General features: G+C 45.5%; 1 protein-coding gene across 1 annotated transcript; it reads right to left on the bottom strand.

The window, feature by feature from the left end:
* On the bottom strand, positions 1 to 27,303 carry DCAKD (dephospho-CoA kinase domain containing). The gene is made up of 5 exons (XM_079130290.1): positions 27,070 to 27,303; positions 7,430 to 7,653; positions 6,819 to 7,022; positions 3,484 to 3,571; positions 1 to 423 (listed from the first exon to the last, which is right to left on the bottom strand). Exons 2-5 carry the CDS (start codon positions 7,539 to 7,541, stop codon positions 132 to 134), a joined length of 696 nt encoding a protein of 231 aa, XP_078986416.1. The 5' UTR covers positions 7,542 to 7,653; positions 27,070 to 27,303; the 3' UTR covers positions 1 to 131.

Below are 27,303 nucleotides of genomic sequence, written 5' to 3'. Positions count from 1 at the left end.
TGTGTGTGTGTGTGGGTGTGTGAGAGTGATGTGAGTGTATGTTGAAGAAGTTGGAGGAAGACAGGAGGTGGTACCTAGCTTTGGCCTCCAAGGAGACAAAGGCCTGAGGCTTCTTGCTTTGCTGTGCCCACCTAAGGAGAAGGCAGAAGGTAGCGGGTAAACAGGTAGAGGAGGCTGGCAATGCCAGCCAGACCTGTGAGGACCCCAAGCCTCAGTGGCAGGTACTCCAGGGAGCGCTCCAGTTGAGCATGCAAGAGGATGACCTGGCGTTTGGTGATGCTCCACTCGCCCGAGTTGTCTAGAACGTGGTCAGCCATGCGGGCCTTGTCCTTCAGGGGCAGCTGGGCCTTGATGCGGGCCTCTGCATCCTCCCGGTTCAGGTTGTTTCGCTTCATCAGTCGCGCCAGCTGTGTGTCTCGATCACTAAGGACAGGGCAAAAGGGCATTATAGGACCCAGCCTCCCTCTTGCCAGCAAGGTAGAGGGGTGGGCGGGGGCTGGGGCTGGGATCTTTCCTTGAATCCTATACTGCTCTGGGCTATTAAGGGTCCCATAACCAGAGAGTGAGGCCTGGAAGCTCACTGGCTCCTTCCCACCTCACCCCCCTCTTGGTAAGGGCCATATAGCTCTGCAGGCCACCTAAGCCCCTTAATATCAATAAGGAGGGGCAGCTGTTTTCTGCCATCTGGAGTCTCTCTGCTTTGTCACTAGGCCTAAGAGTCCCCAGATGTAAGATAGGAGAATTTAATCACCTGGGATCAGCTATCTCCTGGATCTCTGGATGGATGACCTTTGCTGAAAGGCCTATGTTCATAAGCCGAACACTTCCTGCAAGTCCTTGGGGACCCTGGCCTGCATTATTAAAACTTGCTCCTGAGGCCACTGAAAAGCCCTCTCCTTGCCTCTACACTCCCATCCCTGTGCATTTAAAAGAAAAAGACTGTGCTGAGATGGTGGCTGCTATGCTTGATGCCACTGATGAAGTAGAACAGACAAGTCCCTAGTGCTTCAAAGAGTACACAGGACTCAAAACTTGGAGCCCCTCAGTCTTACACAGGATAAGCACTGTGAATCATCAAGCTAAACAATACCCAACCTCTCAATCCCAAGAAAATTCTAAGAATACTTTTTTTTTTTTTTTTAATAGGGACTGAACCCAGGATTGCTCTAACAATGAGCTACACTCCCAGTCATTTTTTATTTTGAAGTGGGGTTTTGCCAAGTTGCCCATACTGGCCTCCTGCCTCAGCCTCCCACGTCACTGGGATCACAGGCATGTGCCACCGGGCCTGGTTGAAGAATTCCTCTTACCCACCCTGATATGGCCATCGGGTCCTTCCTCAGTATACTTTCTCTCCTGTCTTCTGCTACACAGGATCCATGCCACTTGGCTGGTTGTGGTTGGTCCTCTAGAACAGGGTTCCCTGTAATACCTCTTAGATCTATGAGCTACCCCAGCCCCTCGATGAGAACAAGACAGGAAAAGGCTGCAGCACCTGTTTGCTACCATCTTCTCTGACTCTAACCATCATGAATTTCCCAGCTGTGAAATGGGATCTCACCACTCCAGTTCAGTCCCTTCTCTGGGACCCTAGGAAGAAGACTAAACAAGGCCACCCACCATGAAAATGAACTTCCTTCCTCATGGAATATAGTATACTGCTGAGGTCTTGGGGCTGCTTCCTGTCTCGCTGAGAACAGGACTATATGCACCCTTAGTCAGGAGTACACATGTCTGTGACTAGGGACCCAAGTGAAGGTGGCTTGAGGCTACCTAAGTGGACATCCTTCAGAAGGTGTGGCCCAGACCAAAGGACCTCCCAGGATGTGAAGGCAACTCACAGTACTTCCTGGGGCTGAGAAATAGGACCATTATAGTTAGTTTAAGGCTCAATGGTATTTGTGACTTTGTTATTCCTATCCAAACACTTATTCCACAATTGTCAAATTCCTCAAATACAAGAATAATCATGTTTGGGAAATGTGCCACATTATTTCAAATTTATCAGCATAGTTCGCCAAGTAAAGTGTAGATCATTTTGGTGAAAAACAATCACTAATCTCTCTGGCTTCTCTTGAGAGCTGTACACCCTCATGTGCTGCAGTTGTGGCATAAAAAGTACCAGGATTCTACCTGCAAGTAGGGCTGAAGGTTCCCCTGGAGAGCAGGCAGAATCAACATAATCCCACTCATCCACCAGAAGCTGCAACTACCATTGCTCTTAGCAAGCAGGCCAACCTCAAAGGTATTTGTCTTTGAGAGAAGGTGGCAAGGGCAGGTATGCAGTCATCTGGAGGCTGCAGAAACAACTGACTGCTGTTCTATTTTCTCACCTATACTCTAAGATCTAAGTTTTATTTATTTATTTTTTATTTTTTTATCCCTAGGTACAAAGTTCCAACTGCATTATTAAGGCAAAGAAAATCCCAGGACTTCAAGGGGCCCACCTTGCCTCAGTTGAGTCTTTCACAAACAGGAAACAAAGAACAGAGAAGGTTCCAGGGTCACATGGGGGGGCCTAACCCACTGGGAGAGTTCAGAGGATGCCTTAGTCCCCACAAGAGGCTCAAGGAATTCAGACTGAGCTTTAAATGACAGCTCACAGGGGAGGTGCCAGAGAGGGCAGGTGGGGCCCAGGGCACTGAGCATTCCAGGCCCCACCTCTAGTGTGCTAGGAGCCTCCCACACATTTGTCTCCTGAGAGTCACCCTGTGCCCCAGATACTTGCAGAGCCAAGTGCCCACCTATATGTCTGCTGTATTTGTGAGTGGCACCCAAAAAGTTTCTGGGAAGCAAATACCCCAGAGCCTCATCTACTCTCTCACCCCTCAGGGACTGTGACTCATTCTCCCTGACAGTTTGATTTTTCTGTTTGCTAAACCTGGATTCTGGTTTGCTTCATGTCTTGGAGGATTCTGAGAACAAAGCTCCTTCCTCGGCTGGGCTGACAGCCTCTCTCCACAGTTTTCTGTTCATAGTGTTACCAATGAGCAACCCCTGGAAAAGTTCTGTAACTGCTCCCTTCAGTTTCTTTTCTAATAATTCAGAAGTATCCACTCCTGTCCTAACCATCTCATGCTGAAAGATAATCTGAATGAAAGGGTAAATGTGGGAGTTGTTTGGAAAGCTGAGAAGTGCTCCAGGAAGAAGGGAGTCAATGAGTTAACAACATGGCAGCCAGGGGCAAGGCCAGGCACCTGGGCTGAAGTGCCTCCAGTGGCCAGCAGGGGGAGTCCTTCCCAAGCACTAGGGTTTGGGGGCCTATCACTTCCTATACCTGCTCCAGGTATATCTGGGTCAGGCACAGAAGTTGGTTTCTGTAGGCTCAGAGCACTGCTGCCCAAAAACCCTGTGTGTCCTGGCTACCCCACAGAGAGAAGACAAAGTGACGTGGGCTATCTTCCAGATACACACCTTAATCCACGGGCCTTCCTTTCCCTCCTCAGTCAGGCTGGGCCAGGTAACACCACGTCACATACTCACCAGTACACTACCACTGTGTGCTTCATATACTTGAGAAGCTTCTTGGTCTCAAACAGCAGGGGGATATCCAGAATCACATAGCGGTACCCTGGGGAGAGGTGGGAAGACCTACAAGTTCAATTCTGCAAGTACACACAGAGGGCTGCTTACATGACTGGCCCCACAATCTACGGCGCCCCAGCAGAGAGGAGGCCTTCCAAGGACAGACAAACCCTGAACACCAGCCAGTTCAATGCCATGCAGAGCGGAGTGCTACAAAAAATCATTTCGGGCTGGTTGATAAGGAAAGACCTTGTGGAAGGGCTGGCATTTGTACTGGCCTTGCAAAGCAAGGATGACTTCTGATACTTGAAATAAGAAGGCAGAGGTGGGGAGTCCAGGAATGAGAACCAACAAAGCACACAGCTGGGAGGTTCTCCTGTGTGGCCAAAGTGGAAGCTTCGAGCAGAGCAGAGAGAGGCTGACCAGGTAGTCAGCACAGGCACAGAGGGTTTAGTTCACCTTGATCTTGAACCCCAAGAGTTGTTATTTTTGAATAGGGACAGGACACAGCCAGAGTTGCAGGAGGCTGGGGAGTGTTTCCAGGAGCATCTGGACTCTTTCTGCCTTACTTCATCTTATCTTTGCTCAAATAAAAACAAAAACAAAAAATAAACAAACAAAAAACTCCAAAAGGTTAGGTTCTCCCCAAGGAGCCAGGTCCAGGCCTGGCCCTCTGTTGCTAAGGGTCCTGAGTCTAGCTCTATGAAAGATCCACTGAGGGGTGGCAGCAGAACCCAAAAGGAAAAGGCACTGCTGGCTTTCCCATCACAAGCCAATGCCAGGCAGGGTGCTCCTCACCCACTGTGAGTGGTATCTGCCCAGAGAAGGTGGTGACATGTTTTTTTTTTTTTTTTTTTTTAAATATTTTTTAGTTGTCAATGGATCTTTATCTATCTATCTATCTATCTATCTATCTATCTATCTATCTATCTATTTATTTATATGCAGTGCTGAGGCTCAAACCCAGGGCCTCACACATGCCAGGCAAGTGCTCTACCACTAAGACACATCCCCAGCCCCACGCTTACTTCTTTATACTAGTCATCCCTGTGTGGGTGTACAGAGCTGAGAGGGGTGGGGTGCAGTCAGAGTAAGGGACAGGAAGCTGTTCTGCCCAGAGGCTCCTGGTCAAGATGGTGTTTCTCAGAACCAGACACCATCACACCAATGTCAAGGCTGTCATGGGAAATGAGCCCTCAATATGATGCAGGGGATGGGGTGACAGCCCCAGCTGCTGGAATCCCCACTCCCCAGGAAACATAAGAGAAGCCTGAAGGTGAGATGAGGTGGTTGGAGCAAGGGCTCTGCTGACACACTCTGGTTTGAAGTCCCCCACGTCCCCATCACGTGACCCTGGCCCTTAATAAACCTCATCTGTGTAATGACTACAAGGAGTACTTGCTTTTCAGGTGACGGTAAAGATTGAAAAAGAGTTTTGAATGCATGTAAACCACCCAGCCCCTCCCCAGCCCCCTCACTAAATACCCCATAAAATGGTTATTATTGCTATTGTTCCCCAGAGGAGGGAGGACAGCAGTGCAGTGTCCTCACCCTGCCCCCCAACTCACTTTCCCCAACTCAGAGCAAGAGAAAAGACCAGATCCTCTCTGGGCCGCTTATCTCCTTTTCCTGCTCTGCTCCCACTGCTTCTTCTCCCCACACTATCCTTTCTCCTGAGTCCCTCTCGGGAGCTGGTGGCCAGCTCTTTGGTTCACCGGCAAAGGGCTATTCAGCTGTCACATCCCTCCTGCTTGATAAGCCCTGCAAACTATCCTGACTCTATTAAGACATCCGTCTGCCTACACAGAGACCTCCCAACAGCTGGTGATCTTATCTGACGTTTGATTATACCAACTCTGACAGTTGTATTTGTTCTACTCATCAGGGAAAAACTGGGACTGTGGAAGCCACAGCTGTCGTCCCCATTTTTCACCTTATCGAGCTGAAAAGAGCTTTCTGGCTTTTATTAAAGCGGTGGTGGTTGGGGAGGCGGGGAGGCTGGGTGGATGACACAGTGGGAGAGCTTTGGAGCGGGTGACATTATCCGTTGCTTAATTTCAGAAGGGGAGAGCTACTGGCGCCTCATAGCCCTGCAGATGTACTTGTAACTGGCCTGGGAGCAAATGCAAAGGGCAGGAATGAAAGGCAGAAGGCTTGCTCCTGGGTGGGGCTGGGAGGGGACCAGCAGACACAGAGACAGAATCCAGAGACTTCTTGAGTCAGGAGGAAGGAAGGAGGCCTGTAGCAAGGGGCTACTTGGATGGACAGCATGAGGTGGGCAGAAGCTCAGAGCCAGCTCAATCCCTGGCAGAAGCTGCAGGGAGTGGCAGGGTGGGTCGGCAGCATGTGTGTATGTCTCCCCTCTCTCTGGAGGGAGGTATGGTCGGCAGAGGACGGGGCAGGGGAAGTTTCCTACTCTGTACATAAGAACTTGAGGCATGACAGTGTAAAAGCCTTCCCTGTACTCCTAGGAAGTAAAGTCTTCTCATCATCCCTTCAGTGGGAGGCCAGTCTCTCTGTCCTTGAACCTGTCCTGGGCTCTACCCTGGACAATAAGAGTCAGGTTGCCCAACGTTGTCCTAAAAGCAGGTCTTAAGGTAGGGAACAGGCCTTGGGATGTTCTTATCAACTGACCATAGACCCCTGCTTTTCAAATTCTCACTTCCTTCCAGTCATGACATATTCCTGGTTGTCCCTGCTCCTGCCAGCCTAACTCGCTGAGAGGCCCTATCCCTGGAGGATGATCCTCTACTTGGAACCCTCCTGCCCTCACCCTGGTCATCTTAGGCTCTCCTGTTTCCAGTCCATAAATTTATTTTCCAAGAAGCTCAACCAGTACCAAAATCAACTCTTACTGCATTTATGTTGTGTAATGATCATGTCACTAACATGGATACTCAGTCTTCCTATGTTTGCAAGGCTGGCATGATCTGCACCGTGCAGATCATGTTTTTTCAAACAGGGTGAGGAACTAGACCACTTAACAAAGGCACACAGCTAGAAACTGTCAGGGTCAGAACTTTGACTTCAGGACTATGACTCCATTATTCATTAACTATCATTACTTCTGTCCCTACTAGAAAAATCAACTTACTTCCTGGAAATCATGGCTCAAAAGCCTCATGAGTCTCTTCTCATTAAACTGTCAACTTCCTTAAGAGTTGAGGGACATGTGCTTCTTTCCTCTGGGGCTGGTACAGGTCTCTGCACGGAGGGGGAGTGCCAATAAGCAATGTGAACTCATCAGCCTGGCTAACCAGCTCCCCCTTCCCACCTCAGACCCAGGGTCTCACCACGAAGGAAGTACTTGAAGGTCTCCTTCATCATTTCCTTGCGGATCTCAGGGTGGGTGATGGTGTTGAGTAAATGTCGCCGGTCAGGCTGGTTGAAAATAAGGTCCCCCAGGACCTTGCGATTGATATCCCCATTCTCCAGCAAGACCTCAGTGCCAAACGCCTCCACAATGCGCCGGTGCGCAGGATATCCTGGCTGGACGACTGTGGTATAAAGAGGAGACTGGGTCAATTCTCTGGAACCTCCAGTCAGCCAGAGGACTCAAGTGACTAGAGGAAAAATGATGGGGGAGTCCAAGGGTACTTCTTTTAGTTGAAGAAAAAACAAAATAAGGGAAGGGAAAGCAGTTAAAGAGAAGAGAACACAGGATCATTCATGCTGGTGAAGGAACCAGGTGAAGGGCGGGGAGGGAAACTCCTAAGGGAAAGGAGAGTAAACCGAAGAACTAGGAGCACTAGTAGGGGCTGAGACAGAAGCCAGGCCACAGCAACCGGAAAGCCTCCCTCACCTCTGAGGCCTCTAAGAGACTCACACAAGAGAAGGTTGACAGAAAAGGAAGCGCAGTGGGATTGCTATGCATGATCCCCCCAACCCACACACTCCAACTCACCATGCCGGGCAATGACATCCACGTCAATCACTGCACAGCCCAGCTGCTGGAACACCTGGATTACAGAACTCTTGCCTGAGGCAATACCCCCCGTCAGGCCCACCAGGAACATCTTCTCTGGAAAGAGGGAGGTCAGCCAGACTAGAAGCCAGGAGCCAGGGAATCAATGGAGCGTAGGGCAAGCTGGGACGATCAGCGGTTCACCAAACCAATGCCAGAAGGACCTGTTGTCAGAAGTGGGCAGCCTGGTCAGTGTTGGTTCACAAGAGCTGGGGTGGGGGGAAGGCAGGGGAAGGGAAGGGAGACTCAGCTGGCCCAGCAGAGTCTAGCCCTGGGCTTGGGGAGCAGGGGCCACTTTCAGGAGGAAACCCTACGGGAAAGTCTCTGGTGTCCCAATAAAGCAGGTAGAATAAGGAAGACAGTGGAAGCAATCAGGATGACCCCAAGGTCCTTTTCAGATGCCCTCTGATCCCCCTGGATCCTTTCTGGTCTAGGACATTGTGGCTCATGGGCAAGAAAAGGCCTGTCTGCAGCCACCCAAGTGAAGGGGCAAATGGAGTCCAGGTGCCTAGGCCCTACTTTTGCCCAAATGTCCCTTCTCCACAGAAGCTCCTACTGTTCACCCCACCTTGAGCACCAGCACTAGGACCACCTGAGTGGTTCATCTAGACTGGGATAAACAGTCTCCTCCTCCTCAGCTGAGAAGTGGCCCAGATGGGAGCTCAGAGGCCATATGCCTGTTGTGTGGAGAAGTACAGATCTTGCTGAGGAACATGAGGGAGAGGAGGAGAGGCTGGGGTGGATGGAGGGAATGTAACCTGGAGCTCAGCATCATGGTCTCTGGCCTCCTTAGATTAAGCAGCAGCAACACAGCACAAAAGTTAGGAGAACGGATGGCTTCTGATCCAGCTCCTCTGCTTACATAGTGCACAACCCTGGGAAATCACTTGCCTCTTTGAACCTCAGTTTTATCAACCATAAAATGGAATTAACAGAACCTGCCTCATAGGGCTGTTACGTGCTGAAGAGAAAATGCATATAAACCTGTGGTTCTCCACCTGATTAAGTGGTAAATGTCCAATAAGTGGAAGTGAGGATGATGATACAGGGTGGAAGGTAGGGGTTATACTGCCAGGCACAGGAAGAAGAAGAAGAAGAAGAAGAAGAAGAAGAAGAAGAAGAAGAAAAGACTTTCATGATGTCTCCATTCCTGCCACCTCAAACTGTCTCACAATAGGCATGCTGCATTTTCTGCAGCAAACAGGTTATCTCGTCTCAACTTTGTTCCCAGGCTAGAAGCAATTACATCAAAGGCCCAGTCTCTCCCACCCTTCCTTCAGCATCAAATCACTTCTCTGGGACTTTGAAATCTGTTGTAGGACCTCTTTTTGTTAAACAGCAGATTTACTGTCCTAATTAGATTTTGCTATGGTTTATACTGAAATGAATTTGCTCCTGCTGAGGACGCCAAAGGACAGGGGAGGCAGCCACCCAGATGTGGGCTGTGTGGGTGCATGACTTGAGGTGGCACAGAACCAACTTGGATGTTTAAATCTGCTTATGCCTGTTCTCAGTCAGGATAGCCATGGCAGAGAGAATACCCATCAGACTCCTCATCCAGAGACCTAAGTAAAGTATTCAACCATTTGAAAATCACATCTCTTTGATGTCTCTGAGGCAGGACCTCCCAGTGGTCTCCCTCTGGGTTACAAAAAGAGGGGTAAAGACTGGGTTCAGTAAAAAATAAACTTGGGCCACTAGCTGAAGTTCTGCAATACAGAATCCAGTGGCATCTGCTGCTGTTCCTTAAGCAATGAGAGTCTATTTCTCTTCTACTTAAGACCAGACTAGAGGGGTGGGAGTGGGACTTGAGGACAGGACAGGTCTAGCGAGGGGGCAAGGGTATTTCTCATAGCTCACCATGAAAGGAAAGCTGCTGTCACCCAGTTACTCAATTTTGCCAGGCCTAGTTGAAGGGACCTGGAAGACCTTCTGCCTCAGCGAACTTCAAACTGCCAGTACACAGTTGGCTAGAACCCCTCTGAGACCCAGGGAATCAGAATCTTCAGGGATGGAGCTACCCAAGCAGATCTGATATGCAGTAGGGCATGGGATAGATCCCAACTCTTCATTTACAGCAGTGGAGACTGAGGATCAGAGAGGGCAAAGGATTTGATTAGGTCATAGCTATTAGCAGATGCTAGATGGAATTCAGAGTTGCTAACCCTTAGTCCTGAAAAATTAATTTACTTTTAAAGTAATAAGAAAGGTAAATCTATCTGTAGACAAACGAATTCAGAACCAAAGAGAAATGCTTTCTTATTACCATATGGCTTTCTTCTGCAGAATAAGGGAATGGGGCCCTGTGGACAGTGACCAGGGCACAGATGTAAACTGTAGGCTCCCAGGGTACTCTAATGAATAGCTTCTCTTCTTGGTGCCTTGGATGGCCATCTGCAGAAACAGACCAGCAGCTGCCTGAGCTCTGTAAGGAAGACCAAGACGGGCAGAGAAGCACAGGCCCAGGGAGGCTCTGGGTTCCTGGCTTGAAGAGGCTGGACAAATAACAACTGTTCCTGTCCAGCCAGCCCTCTGTGACACATTCCTTCACTAACTGCTGACTGTCTTGAAGCAGTGGTGATGGGGACCTTTCACACAACCCAAGGAAAACACAGGTCCTCCCCCAACCCCCAAGGGGAAAATTGGAGAGACAGACAGTAACAAATGAAAACAGCTGGGAGGAACAGAGAGCTGACAAAGGAACAGAGGCACTAAGATGGTCCTTGGCCTGGTGTGCAAATGCTTTCCCACTTGCAGCTGCTCCCAGATCTGCCAGGTGGATCTTCTGGGGTAGGAAGCCACAGCAAGTGAGAATCCACTACCCTCTCAAGGCTTGGCCAGGAGGAAAGGGAGGCTTAGATTCAAAGCTGCTTTCAAGTCCCACCCAAACCTGTTGGTAACTCCCCAGGCACAGATGGACAAGGGGTCACCTTTGATAATCTGTGTTCATGACGTTTTCCTGCTCTGGTTCAAGTCATCGTTCTTCAGACTCTTCAATTTTCCTCAGTCCACTTTCACAAAGGCTGACACTACAGCCACTCTTAAGCCTAGCTATGACCTGAATCCTCTATAAAACTTTAAAAAGGTACAGAAACTAGGCTCCATCCCAGTCCACTAGATCTGAATCAACTAGGCTTGGAGGAAGCACTGGCTAAAAGGGAAGATGGTGGGCTGAAGCTGACAGGCATAATCCCAGTCTCCCAACACTGCCATAAAACCACCCATGTGACTACAAGGAGGTGTCTCACCAATCTGGCCCATGGTGGTAAGTGTTCCATAAATGAGAAATGGCTGAGCTTCAAAGGCCTTCCCTTCTCTGAACTCAGTCTCCACACCCATAAACAAGAGTCAATGAAAGTGTCAATGACAGCCTGATTCCCAGGGGAGGCTGTCTCAGGTGTGCTTTCTTCCTCTCCTTTCAGGAGCTATCAATAAATGTTCACCATCAAACCAAGGAAGGACATCACCAATGGTAGTCTGGAATCTTCCTCAACATTGAAAGCCATTTGCAGAGCTGGCTTGGCTAGAAAGCCAATGCCCAGTGCTGAAGACAAGGGAGCTGGAACCTGGACCTAAGCCCAAGCATGGGATTCATCAGCTAAGGTGGAACTGAGAGAAAAAACAAGACTTTGATGCCAGGAGAGCCACATCCTATATGCTGGCTTTCTCCTCATTCTCCACATTAGTGGAAAGGAACAGGGTGCAAAGAAAAGGGCAAGAACTTTGGAGAGGTGGAATCTGGTGTGAGTTCAGAAGCCTGTGAGAGGAAGATCAGATTCTATTGTGCTCCATAAATGGTGGTCTATTCTCATTGAAGTTCTCTAAACTGCCTTTCAGTTTTTCCCTCTTGAGCCCCAGTAGCCCAGAGAGGACAAAGAAAGGACATTTGGGTTGAGTCACCTCCCTTGGCGCCTCCTCTGGCAGTGTTTCTTTTAGAGAAAAAAGCATGTGGGCTCTCCTACACCAAAGCTCCCCTGCTCAACTAAGGCCCCAGAATCTTGTGCCCAGACCACTGCAGTAGTCTTGTGCAGTGATCCCTCAGTCCCTCATGCATATTCCCAATGTAAGCGAGGGTCATGGCTTAAAGGGTCATCTAATCATGTTACTCCCTTGCTTGAAACCTTCACTACACTCTTCCTTCCCTCCTGGCCTCCCACAGAGCTCTCCAGGCCCTATGAACCCCAGTCACTATCCATGCCCTGTGCTTGCTACACTGGCCTTCCTTCTATCCCTGTACATGGAGGCTCTTTCCGAGCTCAAGGACTTCCAAGTATTCTGTTTCCTCTACCAAAACACTCACTTTCTGTCTGACTCCTTCCTTCCCACCGCCATATTTTTTTGTGATACTAGGGATGAAACCCAGGGGCTTGCACAAGCTAGGCAAACATTCTACTACTGAGCTACATGCCTAGTCATTTTTAAATGAGACAGGATTTAAGTTGATGAGGTTGGTCTGAAACTTGTGATCTTCCTGCCTCAGCCTCCTGAGTAGATGGGAACATAGGCGTGTACCACAGTGCCCACTATTCTTCTTTCTTTATCCTGTACCCTTCCTGTCAACCAAACAGACCCACAGAACTGGACAGAACAACAGTTCCTGCCCTCATGAAATTCACAACATGTGATGGTGGTAAGTGGGAAGGGTATCAATAGTGATGGAGGGTCAGGTGTGGTTATGTAATACACCTATAATCCCAGTGACCTGAGAGGCAAGAGGATTCCAAGTTCAAGGCCAGCCTCGGCAACTTTGTGAAGCCCTAAGCAACTTAGCAAGACCCTGTCTCAAAATAAAAAATAAAGAGAGGTGCCCTTGGATTCAATCCCCAGTACCAAAAAAAAAAAGAGGAGAAAGTCACAGTAGCAGCTTTGTCTGACTCCCCCAACAAAAATCAGGCCTCTGACAATGCTCTCTACTCCTTTGTACTCATCATGCTTTGTACCTTTGTTTGTATGACTCCCCTGCACCATGCTGGGCAAATGCTCTACCACTGAACCACACCTCTTGCCCCTATATAACTATTTTTAAGTGTTCAATAAAACATGTTTCATGAGACCAGAATATCTAATGGTGTCCAATGTCTGTCACTTACTAGATGAGTGACATGGATCAAGTCAGTTCGACTCATCTTCATCTATAAAATAAGAGTTAATGGCACCTACTTCTCTGAGTCACTGTGAAGAGTAAATGAATTGATACATGTGAAGTGCTTAGAATTATACTTGGCACACATTAAGCATTGAATCCATGTTCCCTACCAGTTACCAGAGAGAATGTTTGATAATCACAGAGTAAATGACAAATGACTCCCTGACCCAGCCTGGAACAGTCCAGAAAGGGGAAACATATTTCCTGCTAGTTGTAAAGCAGAAGCTGGAATCAGCCTTCCAGCCTTCCCTTTTTGCCATTAAAACATGCTGTCTGCTGTTAGTAAAACTCTCCTGGAAAAAAACTGGAAACAAACAAAACATCCGATGGGTTAAACAGAACAAGGAACTGGTATTTGAATGGCCACTTTCTTTCTTCCCTTGGGAGAGCTCAGGACCCAAGTGCGACGCAAGTTCCATTGCTTCACATCTCCCAATCAACAGCCCCAAACCTACTTGCACAGGGCCAGGACCTGGCTGCTCATTAGGCTGCAACTGGCTTCTTCCTCCTCCGCAGCCTCTCAGGATTGCACACTGGGCATGCCTGGCTAGCCAGCCACTTCTCCTTTGAATTGCTTTCCAAAGGGGACATATCTATTTTCCTCCAATGATCAATATAATCATTCATGAAAACGAGTCATTCCTGCCTTGGGACCCAATTATTTTCTTGTGGAACCAATGGTTGCAAAAATATATTGTTTTCCAGTTAACTATTAAGTGCTATTTTTATATCATTTCCCCACCCTTAATCTTTCATTATTGGTGAAAAGTCCTCTTGTCTGCTAGGCCTATTAAGTCACCACCTCTTCCAAGCTGCCAATTATCTGGAGGGAACTGCAAGAGAGGGTGCTGGGGTCAGTTCCCTCTTCCCCCACCCCTGTTCAACACCAAGAGAAGGGAAGAGGAGGAGAACAAGTCTCAGCTTACTGGAGCACTATCCAATCCTAAAACACCACAGCTTACTGGAGCACTATCCAATCCTAAACCACCGCTCCAGGGAGTGTCTTCTGGTAGGGAAAGGAGGTGTTGGGCTAGATTATTATGTTGCCATTTATGCAGAAAAAGGTTACAGAGAAGGCCTCTCTCAGAGGTTTTGCAGGCAGAAGGACGTTTTGACTTGGATTTCAACTCTGTCTCTTAACAAGCTATGTGGCCTTGGGCAATTTCCTTCTGTATTCTGAGCTTCTCTTTCCTTGAGTAAAAAATGGGAATAAAGATGACTGTTCCGAGCTGGGGAGAAAGTTCAGTTGGTAGAGTGCTTGCCTTGCAAGCACAAGGCTCTGGGTTCAATCCCCAGCACAGGGAAAAAAAAAAAAAAAAAAAAAAAAAAAAAAAAAGACTGCTAATAGGAGTCTTGTCAGGATTAAATGAGGTGACAGAGGTCACTATCACCTCATCTTCCCAATTCAGTGTATGACATGTCAGTCACTGCAGTTTACTTCATTTTCCTAAATGGCACCTCCATCCTTCCACTTGCTTAGGCCACAAGCCTTGTGCAGTGGCATGCACCTATAGCTGAAGCTACTCTGGAGGCTCAGGCAGGAAGACTGTTTGAGTCCAAGACTTTGAGGCCAGTCTGAGCAACATAATAAGACCCTGTCTCATAATGAAATAAAATAAAGAAAAAAATCACTTGCTTTACCAAAAACCTTGGCATTCTCCTGTTTTCTGACATCCTTCATCCAATTCACTACTGCCCCGTCAGCTCTACCTCCTGTATTCATGTTCTAGCCAGACACTCCCTGTTGCAGACACTACCGTCTTCTTGCTCCTGGATCAGTACAGTAGGTTCTCTGTGAATTCCTTACTGCCACCATTGCTTCCCAACAAAGCAGCTAATGTGGCCTTTCAGAATAGTCAGTCAGTTCAGGTCAGCCCTCTGCTCAAAACCCTCCAAGAGCTCCCACCTCACTCTAAATACATGCCAAGTCCCCACCGAGCATTTTCAACCACTTCCCCTCCTAGATCATTCTCCTCCCTGCTCCTTGACCAAGCTGAGCACAGGCCCACATATGCTGTTCCCCCAGCATAGAAATACTTCCCCCAGAGGACTGAGAAGTTCAACACCTTTCTCTGCCCAACTGTTCTCCATCAAAGACACTGACTCCAAATATATAAAATACCACCCGTCTGCCCAAGTCCTACTGCTTCACTTTTCTTCGCAGTTCTTATCGACTTATCACTATGCATCATACGATATAGCTATGTGTTTATTCTCTGTAATTTGCCTCTCCCCCACAAAAGTTGGGGACTGATATATCTTAGATGCCTAAAAAGGGCCTCAAAAAACATTTATTAGAGGCCTTCAAAAAATATTTGTTAGAGCTGGGTATGGTGGCACCTGCCTGTAACCCCAGCAACTCAGGAAACAGAGGCAGGAGGATGGCAAGTTCAAAATCAGTCTCAGCAACTTAGCAAGACTCTGTCTTAAAATATAAATAAATAAATAAATAAATAGGCTGGGGATGTGGATCAAAAATATTTGTTGGATGAATATATAAAAGCATGCAGTAAAATGTCCAGCTCATGTATAAGGAGATAGTCAACATTAACTATTTTATTGAACACAGGGGTGCTCTAACACTGAACCACATCCCCAGCCCTTTTAAAAAATTTTTTATTTTGAGACAGGGTCTCACTAAATTGCCTAGACTGTCCTCTTGTCTCAGCCTTCCAGTTTCTGGGATTATAGGCATGCACCACCATGCCCAGCTAACATTAACTATTTTATTGTGTGTGTGTGTGTGTGTGTGTGTGTACGTTTAGTTGTAGGTGGACAAAATATCTTTATTTTATCTTTAAGTGGTGCTGAGGATTGAACCCAGGGCCTCACACATGCTAGGCGGGTGATCTACCACTAAGCTACAACTCCAGCCCTAACATTAACTATTTTATTTTAAATATTTTAATATTTAAAATAATTATTTAATTATTTAATATTTAAAATAATAATATTTTAAATATTTTAAAATATTTATTTTTTAGATATTGATGGACCTTTGTTTTATTGATTCATTTATATGTGATGCTAAGAATTGAACCCAGCACCTCACACATGCTAGGTATATGCTCGACCACTGAGCCATAACTCCAGCTCCATTAACTATTTTAAAATAAGGAAACATCTTTTCCAGGGCTAGGGTTGTGGCTCAGTGGTAAAGCACCCACCTAGCACATGCGTGAGGCCCTGAATTGGAACCTAAGCACCACATAAAAATAAAATAAAGGTACTGTGTCCACCTACACCTAAAAAAAAATTTTTTTTTAAAATCTGTTCCAGAAAACCTATGGAAATTCCCAAACCTTTCAACATCACATCCCACGTCCACATTTCTGGGCTTACAATATCTTGGGCTCACAGACAAAAATAAAACAAAACAAAACAAAACAAAACAAAACTAAGGCAAAGAGTGTAGGAAGGTGAGTTCTCCAGAAGGCAGGAACTAGCATGTTAAGGGCAGTTACCCATCCACTATTTGAGTACTTTGTGACAGAAATACCCCTGATCCCTTTTGATCAGTACAACAACTCAATGAAACCAGTTCTTTTATTTATTCTCATTCTAAAGATGAAGAAATGGCAGTTATTTGCCCACAGTAGTTCCAAGTAGCCTTCACACTGAGGAATGAAGTACTTGGGATTGAACCCAGGAATGCTATATCACTGAACTACATCCTCAGCCCTTTTTTGTTTTGAGACAGGGCCTTGCTAAATTGCCCAGACTGGTTTTGAACTTGTAATTCTCCTGCCTCAGTCTCCATTACAGGTGTGTGCCACCATGCCTGGATCAAATAAAATGTTTTAACAATTATCAAAACTAGTATTTTGGGCTAGTTATGGCTTAGTGAAAGAGTGCTTGCCTAGCACTCACAAGACCCTGGGTTTGATCCCCAGAACTGACAAAACAAAATCCCTAATTTTTTTAAAAATGTTGATCAATTGTGTATTTTATAATTGTAAAAACTCAAATAAGCTGGGCCTGGTGGCACAAGCCTAAAATTATAGCTACTTGGGAAGCTGAAGGAGGAGGATAGCAAGTTCAAGGCCAGCTGAGGCAATTTAGCAAGACCCTGTATCAAAAACTGAAAAGAGAAATGGCTGGGGATGCTGCTCACTGTAAGGGACCCTGAGTTCAGTCCCCAGTACTGGGGAGGGGGGAGAAATCTCAAGCCAAAAGAAAATGGTTAATACCATGACCAAAACAAAATTTAAAAAGTGCTTTAATTTTTTTTCTTTTTGGTGCTGGGGATTAAACCCAGGGGTGCTTAACCACTGAGTCACATCCTCAGTCCTTTCTTATATTTTATTTTAGAGAGAGGGTCTCGCTGAGTTGCTAAGTGCCTCGCTAGTCTGCTGAGGCTGGCTTTGAACTCAAGATCCTCCTGCCTCAGCCTCCTGAGTTGCTGGGATTACAGGAATGTGCCACTGTGCTCAGTACAAGTGCCTTAATTTTAAGTAGTTTTTTGTTGTTGTTGCAGATAAGTTGAATAATAAAACAAAGACTTTTAAGTATAAAATCTATTCGTATTAGAAAAACCTTCTGTAAGGAAACAAAATGTACATACATGTTCAAGAAGGAAAAAAGGGAGAATATGGAATTTCAACTGTTAAATAAAAAATTGTTCTTTTATTCAAAGAATTAGGAAAATTCGATCAAATCATTATAGTACTTAAATCCCATTGTGAATTTAAATGAGTGTTAATAGCCTTATTTTAAAACGTCAATATTTACAATTAACCTGAAAACATATTCTCTGCAGCTAGAAACTTTCAAAGAAAAATTTTAGCTATAAATCTAAAAAAATGTGCCAGCTAGTTGGTTACAAAACAAAACTAAGCTTAATGCTTGCCTGTCTTCAGTTATCAACACTAATCTTTTCTCCTTAAGGTTAGGCACAAAGAGAGGCTCCAAGGCCTTTTAAATGTCTCATCCAGGAGGAGAGATTGAAACTGCTCAATACAGACAAGAGAGGATCTGGTGGGAATTTAAGGGATTTGCTTGGACAAAACTATCCCAAGGGGCTCTGTCCATTTTCTATTCATCATCCAGATCTAACCTATCACCTGTTTCCCCCAAGCCTATGCTGGTACTCTGCCATACCAAGTCAATCTGATTTATTCAGGTGAGATCAGCGGTCCCTCCCACAAGAAAACAAAAGTCCACATGAAACATATTCAAAGGCTTCCATTCCCGCACCTTTAGAATTGGGACTTAATGTGAAAATCCATTCAAGTGACAATTTCCCAGTAACTAAGGAAGGGTGAACTAGCTTTCAAAACTCATAAGCAAACTCATTACTAGTGATGCTAACGCTGCCTCTGGGAAGCTAGAAAAGAAAGAGGCAGGTCTGAGGCCCTCTTCACCAGTGGGTGAAGGCCTGGGGAACTTCACTACAACTATGGATAACCAACCACTCTAGTCTCCCTGGAGAGAAGGAAGCAGGGCTGAACGTCTAAAAATCGGATGATTACTCAACAAAATAGCAGCTACCCAGTAAAGCACTTTACATCCACTCTATGAGACAGTTATTACCCCCATTTTTCAAGATAAAAGAACAAAATGAGGGCCAGAAAGGTACAGAAGGTCACACAACTTTAAGTGGCAGAAGCTGAATTAAAAAAATAAAACAGAGGTGTGACCGCATAGTTCTAAAGCGCACCGGCTCTTTGAGCTGAACCTGGGTTTGAAACCACAATTTCCATCCCTTTCTAGTTATGAACCTTTCTCCATTTCTACCGCTGTAAAACAGAAGAAATAACACCTTGCTTCTCGGGACTGCTGTCAAGACGACGAGTTCTGGATATACACAGTACGTGCTCAATAAATTGTCGCCCAACCTTTGAAAGAAGGCGCGCACACTACACCCCACACACCGCGCCATCCCGCTCCTCTGGCAGCAGTCCCGCGCGCCCCCGGCCTGACCAAGGGCCCAGCCCGGTGAGGGATCGCTGGAGAACAAAGGAGCTTCGTGCAGCCATCGCCAGGCACGTTCCACCCGCCCGCGCCGCGCTACGTACCGGCGCTCTGACTCGGCCTGGCCACCGCCGCCGCCGCTCACCAATCTCCACGGCGCTTACTGGCTGGCTCCCAGTGGGCAGGAGGGGCTCGGGACCGCGCACGCGAACCGGACGTCCGGCCAGCGGAAGGGGCGGGGCCGAAGACAGCCAGGCTAGGCGGGGATAGGTGGGCGTGGCCCAGCTGGAGTTTTTCCAAGCTCCAGAAAGGGAGGGAAGTGTAAAATCCTAACTTAAAAGTGCAGGCTTAGCAATAGTAACTATGGTAGCTATGGTAGTTAACGAGGCAGGCCTTAAAAAGCATCCCTAGGCATTAATTCAATCCTCACAGTTTTACACAAGAGGAAACTGGTATTGAGAGATTAATTCATTTGTCCTCTAACACTGTCATTTGATTATAGAGCCCACGTTTGTCCATACAAGCCTAGCAAGTCAGCCTCTCATCCTGTTTCCTCTTAAAGCGGGGATAATCACTACTGTGCAGTAGTGCAGTGTTGAAAGAATTGGAAAGACATAAAAGTGTCTAAGTAAGTATCACATATAGTAGGTGGTCCCTAACTCCTACCCTATCTCCCATTCCCTCTCCCTAAAGTGTATCTCTGCCCTCTATCTTCTTTAAGGTAGTACTACCCAGTGTCTGGCATAGTAGGGTTTAAATATATTGAGGAATGAAGTAATAAAACATCCTTTTCTGATCACTGTAGTCCCTGAAACTTTCTTTTGTATTTCAACAGTCAAGATTTACTGCCATTGCCAAATGAATAGGATTTTATCTTATGAGCAAAAGATTCATTTTGCTCACTGACACCCTGCCAGTATTTGACTCCTCCACAGTGGCCTCTGGCATTTATTTCTGCATGTGTCCAGTGTCAGAGAGCTCCCTGTCTCTCAATAGAGTTTCATGCTATCTTTGAATTCCAGTCCTGGAAGTTAGAAAGATCTTCACTAGATAACAGCTCTCCTAGTTCTAAGTCATGGGGCTTGGCAGAACAAATTCCTATTCTATATGGCCAGATCTAATGTCTAAGTTCCGTTCCTTGACCAAACAGCTTACAGATAACCTAGTTTATTGTTTCTCAACCTTTTCCCTACTTCGGACACATCACAGGGATACCCATACTCCCATCAGTAATCATGGCAGGTCATGACAGTAATATGGACAACATACCTTACCTGCCTTTTCAAATTATCTGAACCTTCTTGGGGCATATTGTTTGAAAACTCCTCCAGATGATCCTACTTTTCCAGATGATCCTACTTTTCCAGATACTGCTTCAGTGTTGGGAACTACTGATTTAAAAATGAGGACTTTGTCTTCTAAGTAGGAATCCCTGTGGTTCAGTATGCCATCAGAAGCTGCAACTCTGTTTGGGGATGATCCCTGAAGAAAGGCTGAAGAGCTGCTGTGAGGCTTCAACCCAGGCACCTCCTCAATACTGAAACTCAGCCATTGCAGGTTAATATATATATATATATATATATATATATATATATATATATATATTAGTTGTATGTGGACGCAATACCTTTTATTTTTATGTGGTGCCGAGGATCAAACCCAGGGCCTCACACATGCTAGGTGAGCACTCTACCACTGAGCGACAACCCCAGCCCCATCGCAGTTTTGAGGCGATGACACCAAGAGCTTTTTCAGCTTAAATACATATCCTCCATTATTCAGGACAGGAATGATGAACTTTGAGCTGGCTCCAGATGCTTACATAAGGATCTCATTTCACCCTGCCAATAACAGGCATCTTAGTCACCCACCCAACCCATGTCCCATGTCCTTAGTATTCAGCACAAGCCTGGAATACAGCACTGCTTCAAGTTTTATTTGATGAACAACATTAGAAATGACTCCTGGTTCTTAAAACTAAATTTATTTTCCATATGTTTATTTTAAATAAATATTAATAGGCAATTAAATTTATACCATGATTCACAAATACCATTAATATTTATTCTTTATTCAACAGCTTTTAAGCCAGGGGCAGTGGCACATGCTTGTAATCCCAGTTACTTGGCAGGTGAGGCAGGGAAGATCACATTACAAGCGAGACTGGGCAACTTATTGAGACCCTGTCTCAGAATAAAAATAAATAAATAAAAAGGGCTGGGGATGTGGCAAAGTGGTAGAGCACTTGTCTAGCATGCTTAAGGCCCTGGATTCAATATCCAGTAATGCAAAGAAATAAATACATAAAATGTTCCAAAAATAAAATGAAACAAATACCCTCCTATAGGCTGGACATTAAAGTCCAAACTCCTGAAACTGAAATTTAAGATTTTCCATGACCTGGCCAGATCACCACTCCAGATCCATGTCTCACCATATGTTCCCCTGGGGAAAGGGGAAGGAAGAAGGAAATCAAGTTACTACACCAGCTTTGTGTTAAAACATCCAGGTTCAAGTCCGATCTCCATACTAAGTTAGCAGCGAAACTTTGGACAAATCACTGAACTTCTTTTGTTTTCCCTTTGTAAAATAGGAATAACATGTCTTAATCTTGCACAGGCTCAAACAAGATAATTGATGAAGAGCTCAAATAAGATGGTGTGCTAGCTCATTTTTTGAGCAATAAAGCACTGTACAAATATAAGAGGTCAATATACTGTGTGTTCCTGTCCCTGCACTTTAATACATTTTCCTGCCCTAAAGACCTTATCCTCTCATTTGCTCACTCATACATTCATTAATCCAACAATTTTTTTCTATTTTATACAGTACTGGGGATCCAACCCAGGGCCTCACACATACTAGGGGAGGGTTCTACCACTGAGTTACATTCCCAGTCTTATCCAACACTTTTTTTTTTTTTTTTTTGCGGTGCTGGGGATCAAACCCAGGGCCTGTGCTTGTAAGGCAAGCACTTACCAACTGAGCTATCTCCCCAGCCCTCCAGCAAATATTAATTGAAGGTATACTGTGTGCTGGCCCAATAGATACAGAGGTGAGAAAAATCCAACCTCATAAAATGTAAGAGTTTGTGGGGGGAAAAGGTTACAAACAGAATAACAAACACAAATGAAAGTAAAACTGCAGTTGTGACTTTAATTCAGGAGGGAGTTCATAGGGCCTGCAGAAACTGTAATGGAAAATCCAGAGCTGAAACAGCTTTTAAAGTCAACTTCAAAGTCCGCTGTCTTTAGGAATCTTCCTATACACACACACCTGCCCCAAAGATATGCACTCTACCCTCAACTTTGCTTACCTTCTACCTCAACTTTTTGCTTGTTTGTTTTTCTAATGGTTACCAAGGATTAAACCCAGGGCCTCTCGCATGCAGCAAGAGCTCTACCACTGAGCTATATCCCCAGTCCTATTTATTTATTTATTTATTTATTTATTTTCCTTTTTTTTTGTGGTGCTGGGGATTGAACCCAGGGCCTTGTGCTTGTGAGACAAGCACCCTACCAACTGAGCTATATCCTTAGCCACCCCCCCCCCCCTTTTAAGTGCATCTGGTCTTTCTGATTTTACCTTAAGTGCCTTTTGGGCTGTCACACTCTGAAAACCACAGCATCAAGAAGGCTGGGCCCACTGTGTTACAGGCTGTATTTCAGGGAGCAAGGGGTGCCTTCTGGATGATGAGATCCAGGGGAGAGAGGAAACTGCAAAAGGCCATCTTCCTATCCTTTATTGTGCACTGAACCCACTGGCCCTCATTCTTTACCAGGAAAAAATGCTATTGCCTTGAACTGGCAGGCTGCTGCCCAGTGTGGTGTTTAGCCAACAAAAATTTGATCCTATTTCTCCCAGGCTAAAAATCCATTAGTGGCTTCCAAGTTTTTAAGATGAAGCCCAAACTCCTGTCCCATGTCCCAACTTCTGCTTGCCTCTCAAATTCAACTTCCAAAATGCCCCTCACACTCCAACATCCAGCCTCCTCATTCTCATTGTGGTACCTTTATCTCAGGCAATTGGACTTTCACATCTTCTGCCTAGAACATCTACTGTGGGAAGCCATCCTTATCTAGCAGAATCAGACGTGCTTGAGCCATGGGACAGAGAGGCCTGACTCCCAGGAACTGGCAGCCGTGGGGGACTGTTCCAGATAGCTGGGGAGTAGGTGGCCCCTGTGTGGGAGTGGCTCACCCTCTGGTTATATGCTAGTTTCCCTGAGCAAATGGCTCCCCTAACTCCACACCATCGTGTCCATCACAGAAGGACAGGCCCGATCTTGGCCCCCTTTGTTGGTGTGACTATAAATAAAGGAGTGGTGGGCTACTCCATCTTGTTTTAGAGGCCAGATCTGGTATGGCCTGAACTGTCATGCCCCTTCTCTTTTGAAAAGAATATTAGCTCTTGTGTGTTTATTGATTAGATAAGTTTATGGGTAATTAATTGATTTATAGCCAGCATCGTCCACTGGCAGTTAACCCTTTTCTCATCCACACTGGATGTGGCTGAAACCCCAAAAATCTGTTTGCTTTCCCTAGAATACTCAGCCCAGCTGTCGTTTCCTCCGGGACCCCTTTTCTCAGGTTAGGGAACCCTCCTCTGGGCTCCTGTTGCACTCCATGCTCCCTTATGTATTGCATTGTAACTATCAGTCTGGGTACCTACCGATTTGTAGAGTGAACCCACAGCAGGAACTATTATGCTATGCTTGATTCTCCAGTTCTGTCCATGGAATCTAACATGTCATGAGTGCTCCAAGATATAGTATATATGACTCACAACCTGGCTCATCCTTTCTATGCTCACAAGAAGGGGTAATCTCCGATATGCTGGGAATATATCAAGGACTGCAATCTATAATGGACATTATGAGCAAGTATTCCCTCCTTCCTTCCTTTTCTTTATTTGTGGTCCTAGGAATCAAATCCAGAGGTACTATACCACTGAGCTACATTCCCAACACCCCCTTTTTAAAAATGGTACTGGGGATTTAACCCAGCGGTGCTTTACCACAGCCCTTTTTATTTTTGAGACAGGGTCTCACTAAATTGCTTAGGGTCTTGCTAAGTTGCTGAGGCTGGCCTTGAATTTGTGACTCTCCTGCCTCAGTTTCCTGAGTCTCTGGGATTACAAGGGCGCACCATCATGCCCAGGCCCTTTTTTTTTTTTAAATTAAAAAAATTGTTTTTGCAGTATGGGGATTAAACTTAGGAGTGCTCCAACAATGAGTTATACTCCCAGCTCATTTGTTTGTTTGTTTGTTTATTTATTTATTGTCCTTTTTATTTTGAGACAGGCTTTTGCTATGTTTCCCAGGCTGGTCTCAAATTTGCTATCCTCCTTCCTCAGCCTCCTGAGTCACTGGGATTATAGGCATGTGTTACCACACCCTGCTAAATTTTTCTTTGGTTATCATAGTAGTATGCTGACTTTCCAGGGAAGGAAAATAATAATTGGGTATTGACTCTGTTCCCTAAATGGTCTGCATGCATATCTATATAGATTAGGACATCTTATATATGAGGACACTGAAGCCATTCATTAATCAGAGGTACAGCCAGGGCTTAGAACCCAGGGAGTCACTTCTTTCTGGAGCCTGCACTCCTAACCACTATATTCTATTGCCTCCAATAACAGTCATGAAGGGACAATGGAGGATTTACACTAGAAGAAAATTTCAGAATCTGTAAGTTCAAGTTTCATGGGCATGTCCCCCAGCCACCCTCCGAGTCCTGTTGTACCCCACTATCTACTGTCTTCTTATGATGCTCCTACCAGAATGAGTGGGAGAAAGAATCAGCAGAGCTAGAGGGAAAAGTTCCACTATTCTCATGTGATAAGTTCAGACAGCTGGGATTGTTTTACCTCAAAAAAAAGAAAGAATTTTAGGGAACTAGATAATAATTTTAGAAAATGTAACAACTTTCTACAAGGACACGGGATTATGTATTTCTATATAAGGCACAAATGGTCAACTTTTCAGCAATTATAGCTATCTGAAAGTGGAAAGATCTTTTATGGGAAGGTGAGGAAGAAATAACAGAACTCTTGGAACCCCATGAAAACACCCTTAAACCCAATTTAATAAACTCTCCCTTTGGGTGATTATTCTATACTAATTTGACTATAAAACCAAGTGTGAACTTAGGCATCAAAATGATAAGTGGCAGGGTCAGGGATGTAGTTCAGTAGTAGAGTGCTTGCTTAGCATGTTAGAGACCCTGGGTTCTATCCAAGCTCCACCAAAACAAAACAAAAAAATTACTAAATTATTATTATTATTATTATTAATTTGTTTATTTTGCAGTACTGGGGATGGAACCTAGGTGTGCTCTAATGCTGAGTTACAGCCCTAGTTCTTTTTATTTTGAGACAGGGTCTCACTAAGTTACAGAAGCAGGTTTTGAAGTTGCAGTCCTCCTGCCTCAGTCTCCTGAGTTGCTGGGATTACAGCCAAGAAAAAATTTTTTAAAAAATATTCAATTAGGGCTGGGGATGTGGCTCAGTGGTAGAAAACTTGCCTGGCACGTGTGAGGCTATTCTCAGCACCACATCAAAATAAATAAATAAAATAAAGGTATTGTGTCCATCTACAACTAAAAATATTTTTAAAAATATTCAATTAAGAAGTGATCACATATACTTACTATTTTTTTTTTTTCTTCTATAGGGGTTTGAATCCAAGGGCATTTACCACTGAGCTACACCCCTAGCCCTTTTTTACTTTTTATTTTGAATCAGGGTGTCAGTAAGTTGCTGAGGCTGGCTTTGAACTTGAGGTCCTCCTGCCTCAACCTCCTGAGTCACTGGGATTATAAATGTGCACCACAGTGCCTAGCTATACTTACTATCTACAAATTCAATTCTATGATAAATCACGGATCCTACAAAATCTAAGTGAGGACTATAACTTGAACAGTCCTAGAGAGAGTGCCTCCAGGTACCTTTTAACTCTAAAGTTCTCAGAGGTGCTCTACTCTGTAAGTTCCAGCTTGTACTTATGCACAGCTTGGTCACAAGAGCAACACTGTTGTCTACCTCCCAGAAAGGATCTCCAATGAGCAAAAATCATCTACATCATAATGTAAGGCAAAGTATCTTGCTTAGGCTTTGAACTACAAGAATGGTAGGGCTCACAGAAACCAGCACCTTCATTCCCTGTAATCCCTCTTCCTTGGTCATGCTTCATTAGTGTTCATTCAATCTCTGTATGTCTCTGGGGAAAGAAAACACAGGGCTTAGAATTAGAACAACAGATGAGAGTTCTGGTCCAAGCTCTGCAACTGGGTATAGTGCTTTTTGGTTTTTGGCATGTACCATTTTCTTCAAGACCCTTCCCTATTTACTTCACAGCGTCATAAGTGCTAAAGTAGATGAAACATTTAGACAAGTGAAATCCATCTAACCCATGTGAAACTTTATTATTATTATCTCAGACCTTCCCTTTGCCTGCAGTTGCATACATGACACCATGTTGACAGCAGTCTTGACCCTGGAGACCTTGGAGAGATGAGTGTGGTGACAGCTCTCAGCCCAAGGAGGCAGCCTTGACTGCCTTCCAAAGTCAAGTATAAATGATGGGGATTTATATGCAGCTTTGGGTCATATTTACTTTTCTGCTCCTGGCACTTAATATAAAAAGAGATGACTATATTTAGCTTTATGTTTTATTTGGTTCTCTTTCCCTGAGTCAGATGGGAACTGTTTCTTCTCACCCTACCATTCTTCCTATGTTGAGAGTTTCACAAAGGCAAAGATCATTTCCCTTTTTGGCCACCCAGCTCTCTGATGGTAAGAACTAGTCCTTCCCTCAACACCCAACTACACCCAATCGGAACAGGAAATCTCTGAGAATGGGAACCATGTCTTTGGGCTCTCTTTACAAGACTCGGGTGAGATTACTCCAAGAAGTGAGACCCAAGGGACTGAAACTTCTGAGAATAAAAATTAAGATGTTGCAGATTATCTTCTAATAACTGATTTCCCTAGGTGGATGCCTGAAACAGACAATAGCATTTTTGTGGTGGTAAAAAATTGAGGGCTTACAGGCAGACAGATCCAAATCTGTATACTTAGGTTGCTACTTACTTTACAACTAAACGATTTACCAATCTCTGGGCCACAGTCCCACCCTGCCACCGTCTGCGAAAAAGGGAAATAACTGCAACTACATTCTAGGTTTGTTGATAAGATCAAAAGCCCATTAAATAGTCATTGTGGAGGGCTCTTGTAGGGAATGAAAGGGACAATATGTGCATAAGGGCTCTGTAAAGACCAGTACCTCAGTAGCTGGAGGCCAAGATGCAGCAAACCCTGCCTGCCGAGCAGTCGGGTCTCCTGGCTCAGGGTCAGTGTTTTGCACACCACAATCCTGTCGCCTCTCATGAGGCCTTGAACTGCCAACGACCCGGGGTTGTCCAGAATCCCGAGTGAGGAAAGCTGCCAGAAGCCGACTTAAGAAGGGCCAGGACATTCGGGTCCCGGCGAGTCGCACCCGCGGGCCTGTCTCACTTACCCGAGAATGGTAACGGTCCTTAACGGCAGTCAATAACGGCTCTCACCTGCGGCCCAGGGACTAATAGGGACAGACTGAAGTCAAACCTTAGACTTTGGAGCCTCCACGCCCAAAAACCCTAAACCAGCACCGAACTACAACTCCCAATATGCCCCGCGGCAGCCCGGGTATGAGAGGGTCGGCCCCACCATGCTTGCGGCCCTGCTTCCCTCCAAGCGCGGCCGAACGTCGGGG

Source organism: Sciurus vulgaris (assembly GCF_902686455.1).
Source record: "Sciurus vulgaris genome assembly, chromosome: 3".
Classification (NCBI taxonomy): Eukaryota; Metazoa; Chordata; class Mammalia; order Rodentia; family Sciuridae; genus Sciurus; species Sciurus vulgaris.
The sequence above is the reverse complement of the archived record's forward strand: the minus strand, read 5'-3'. Positions and strand labels throughout refer to the sequence as shown.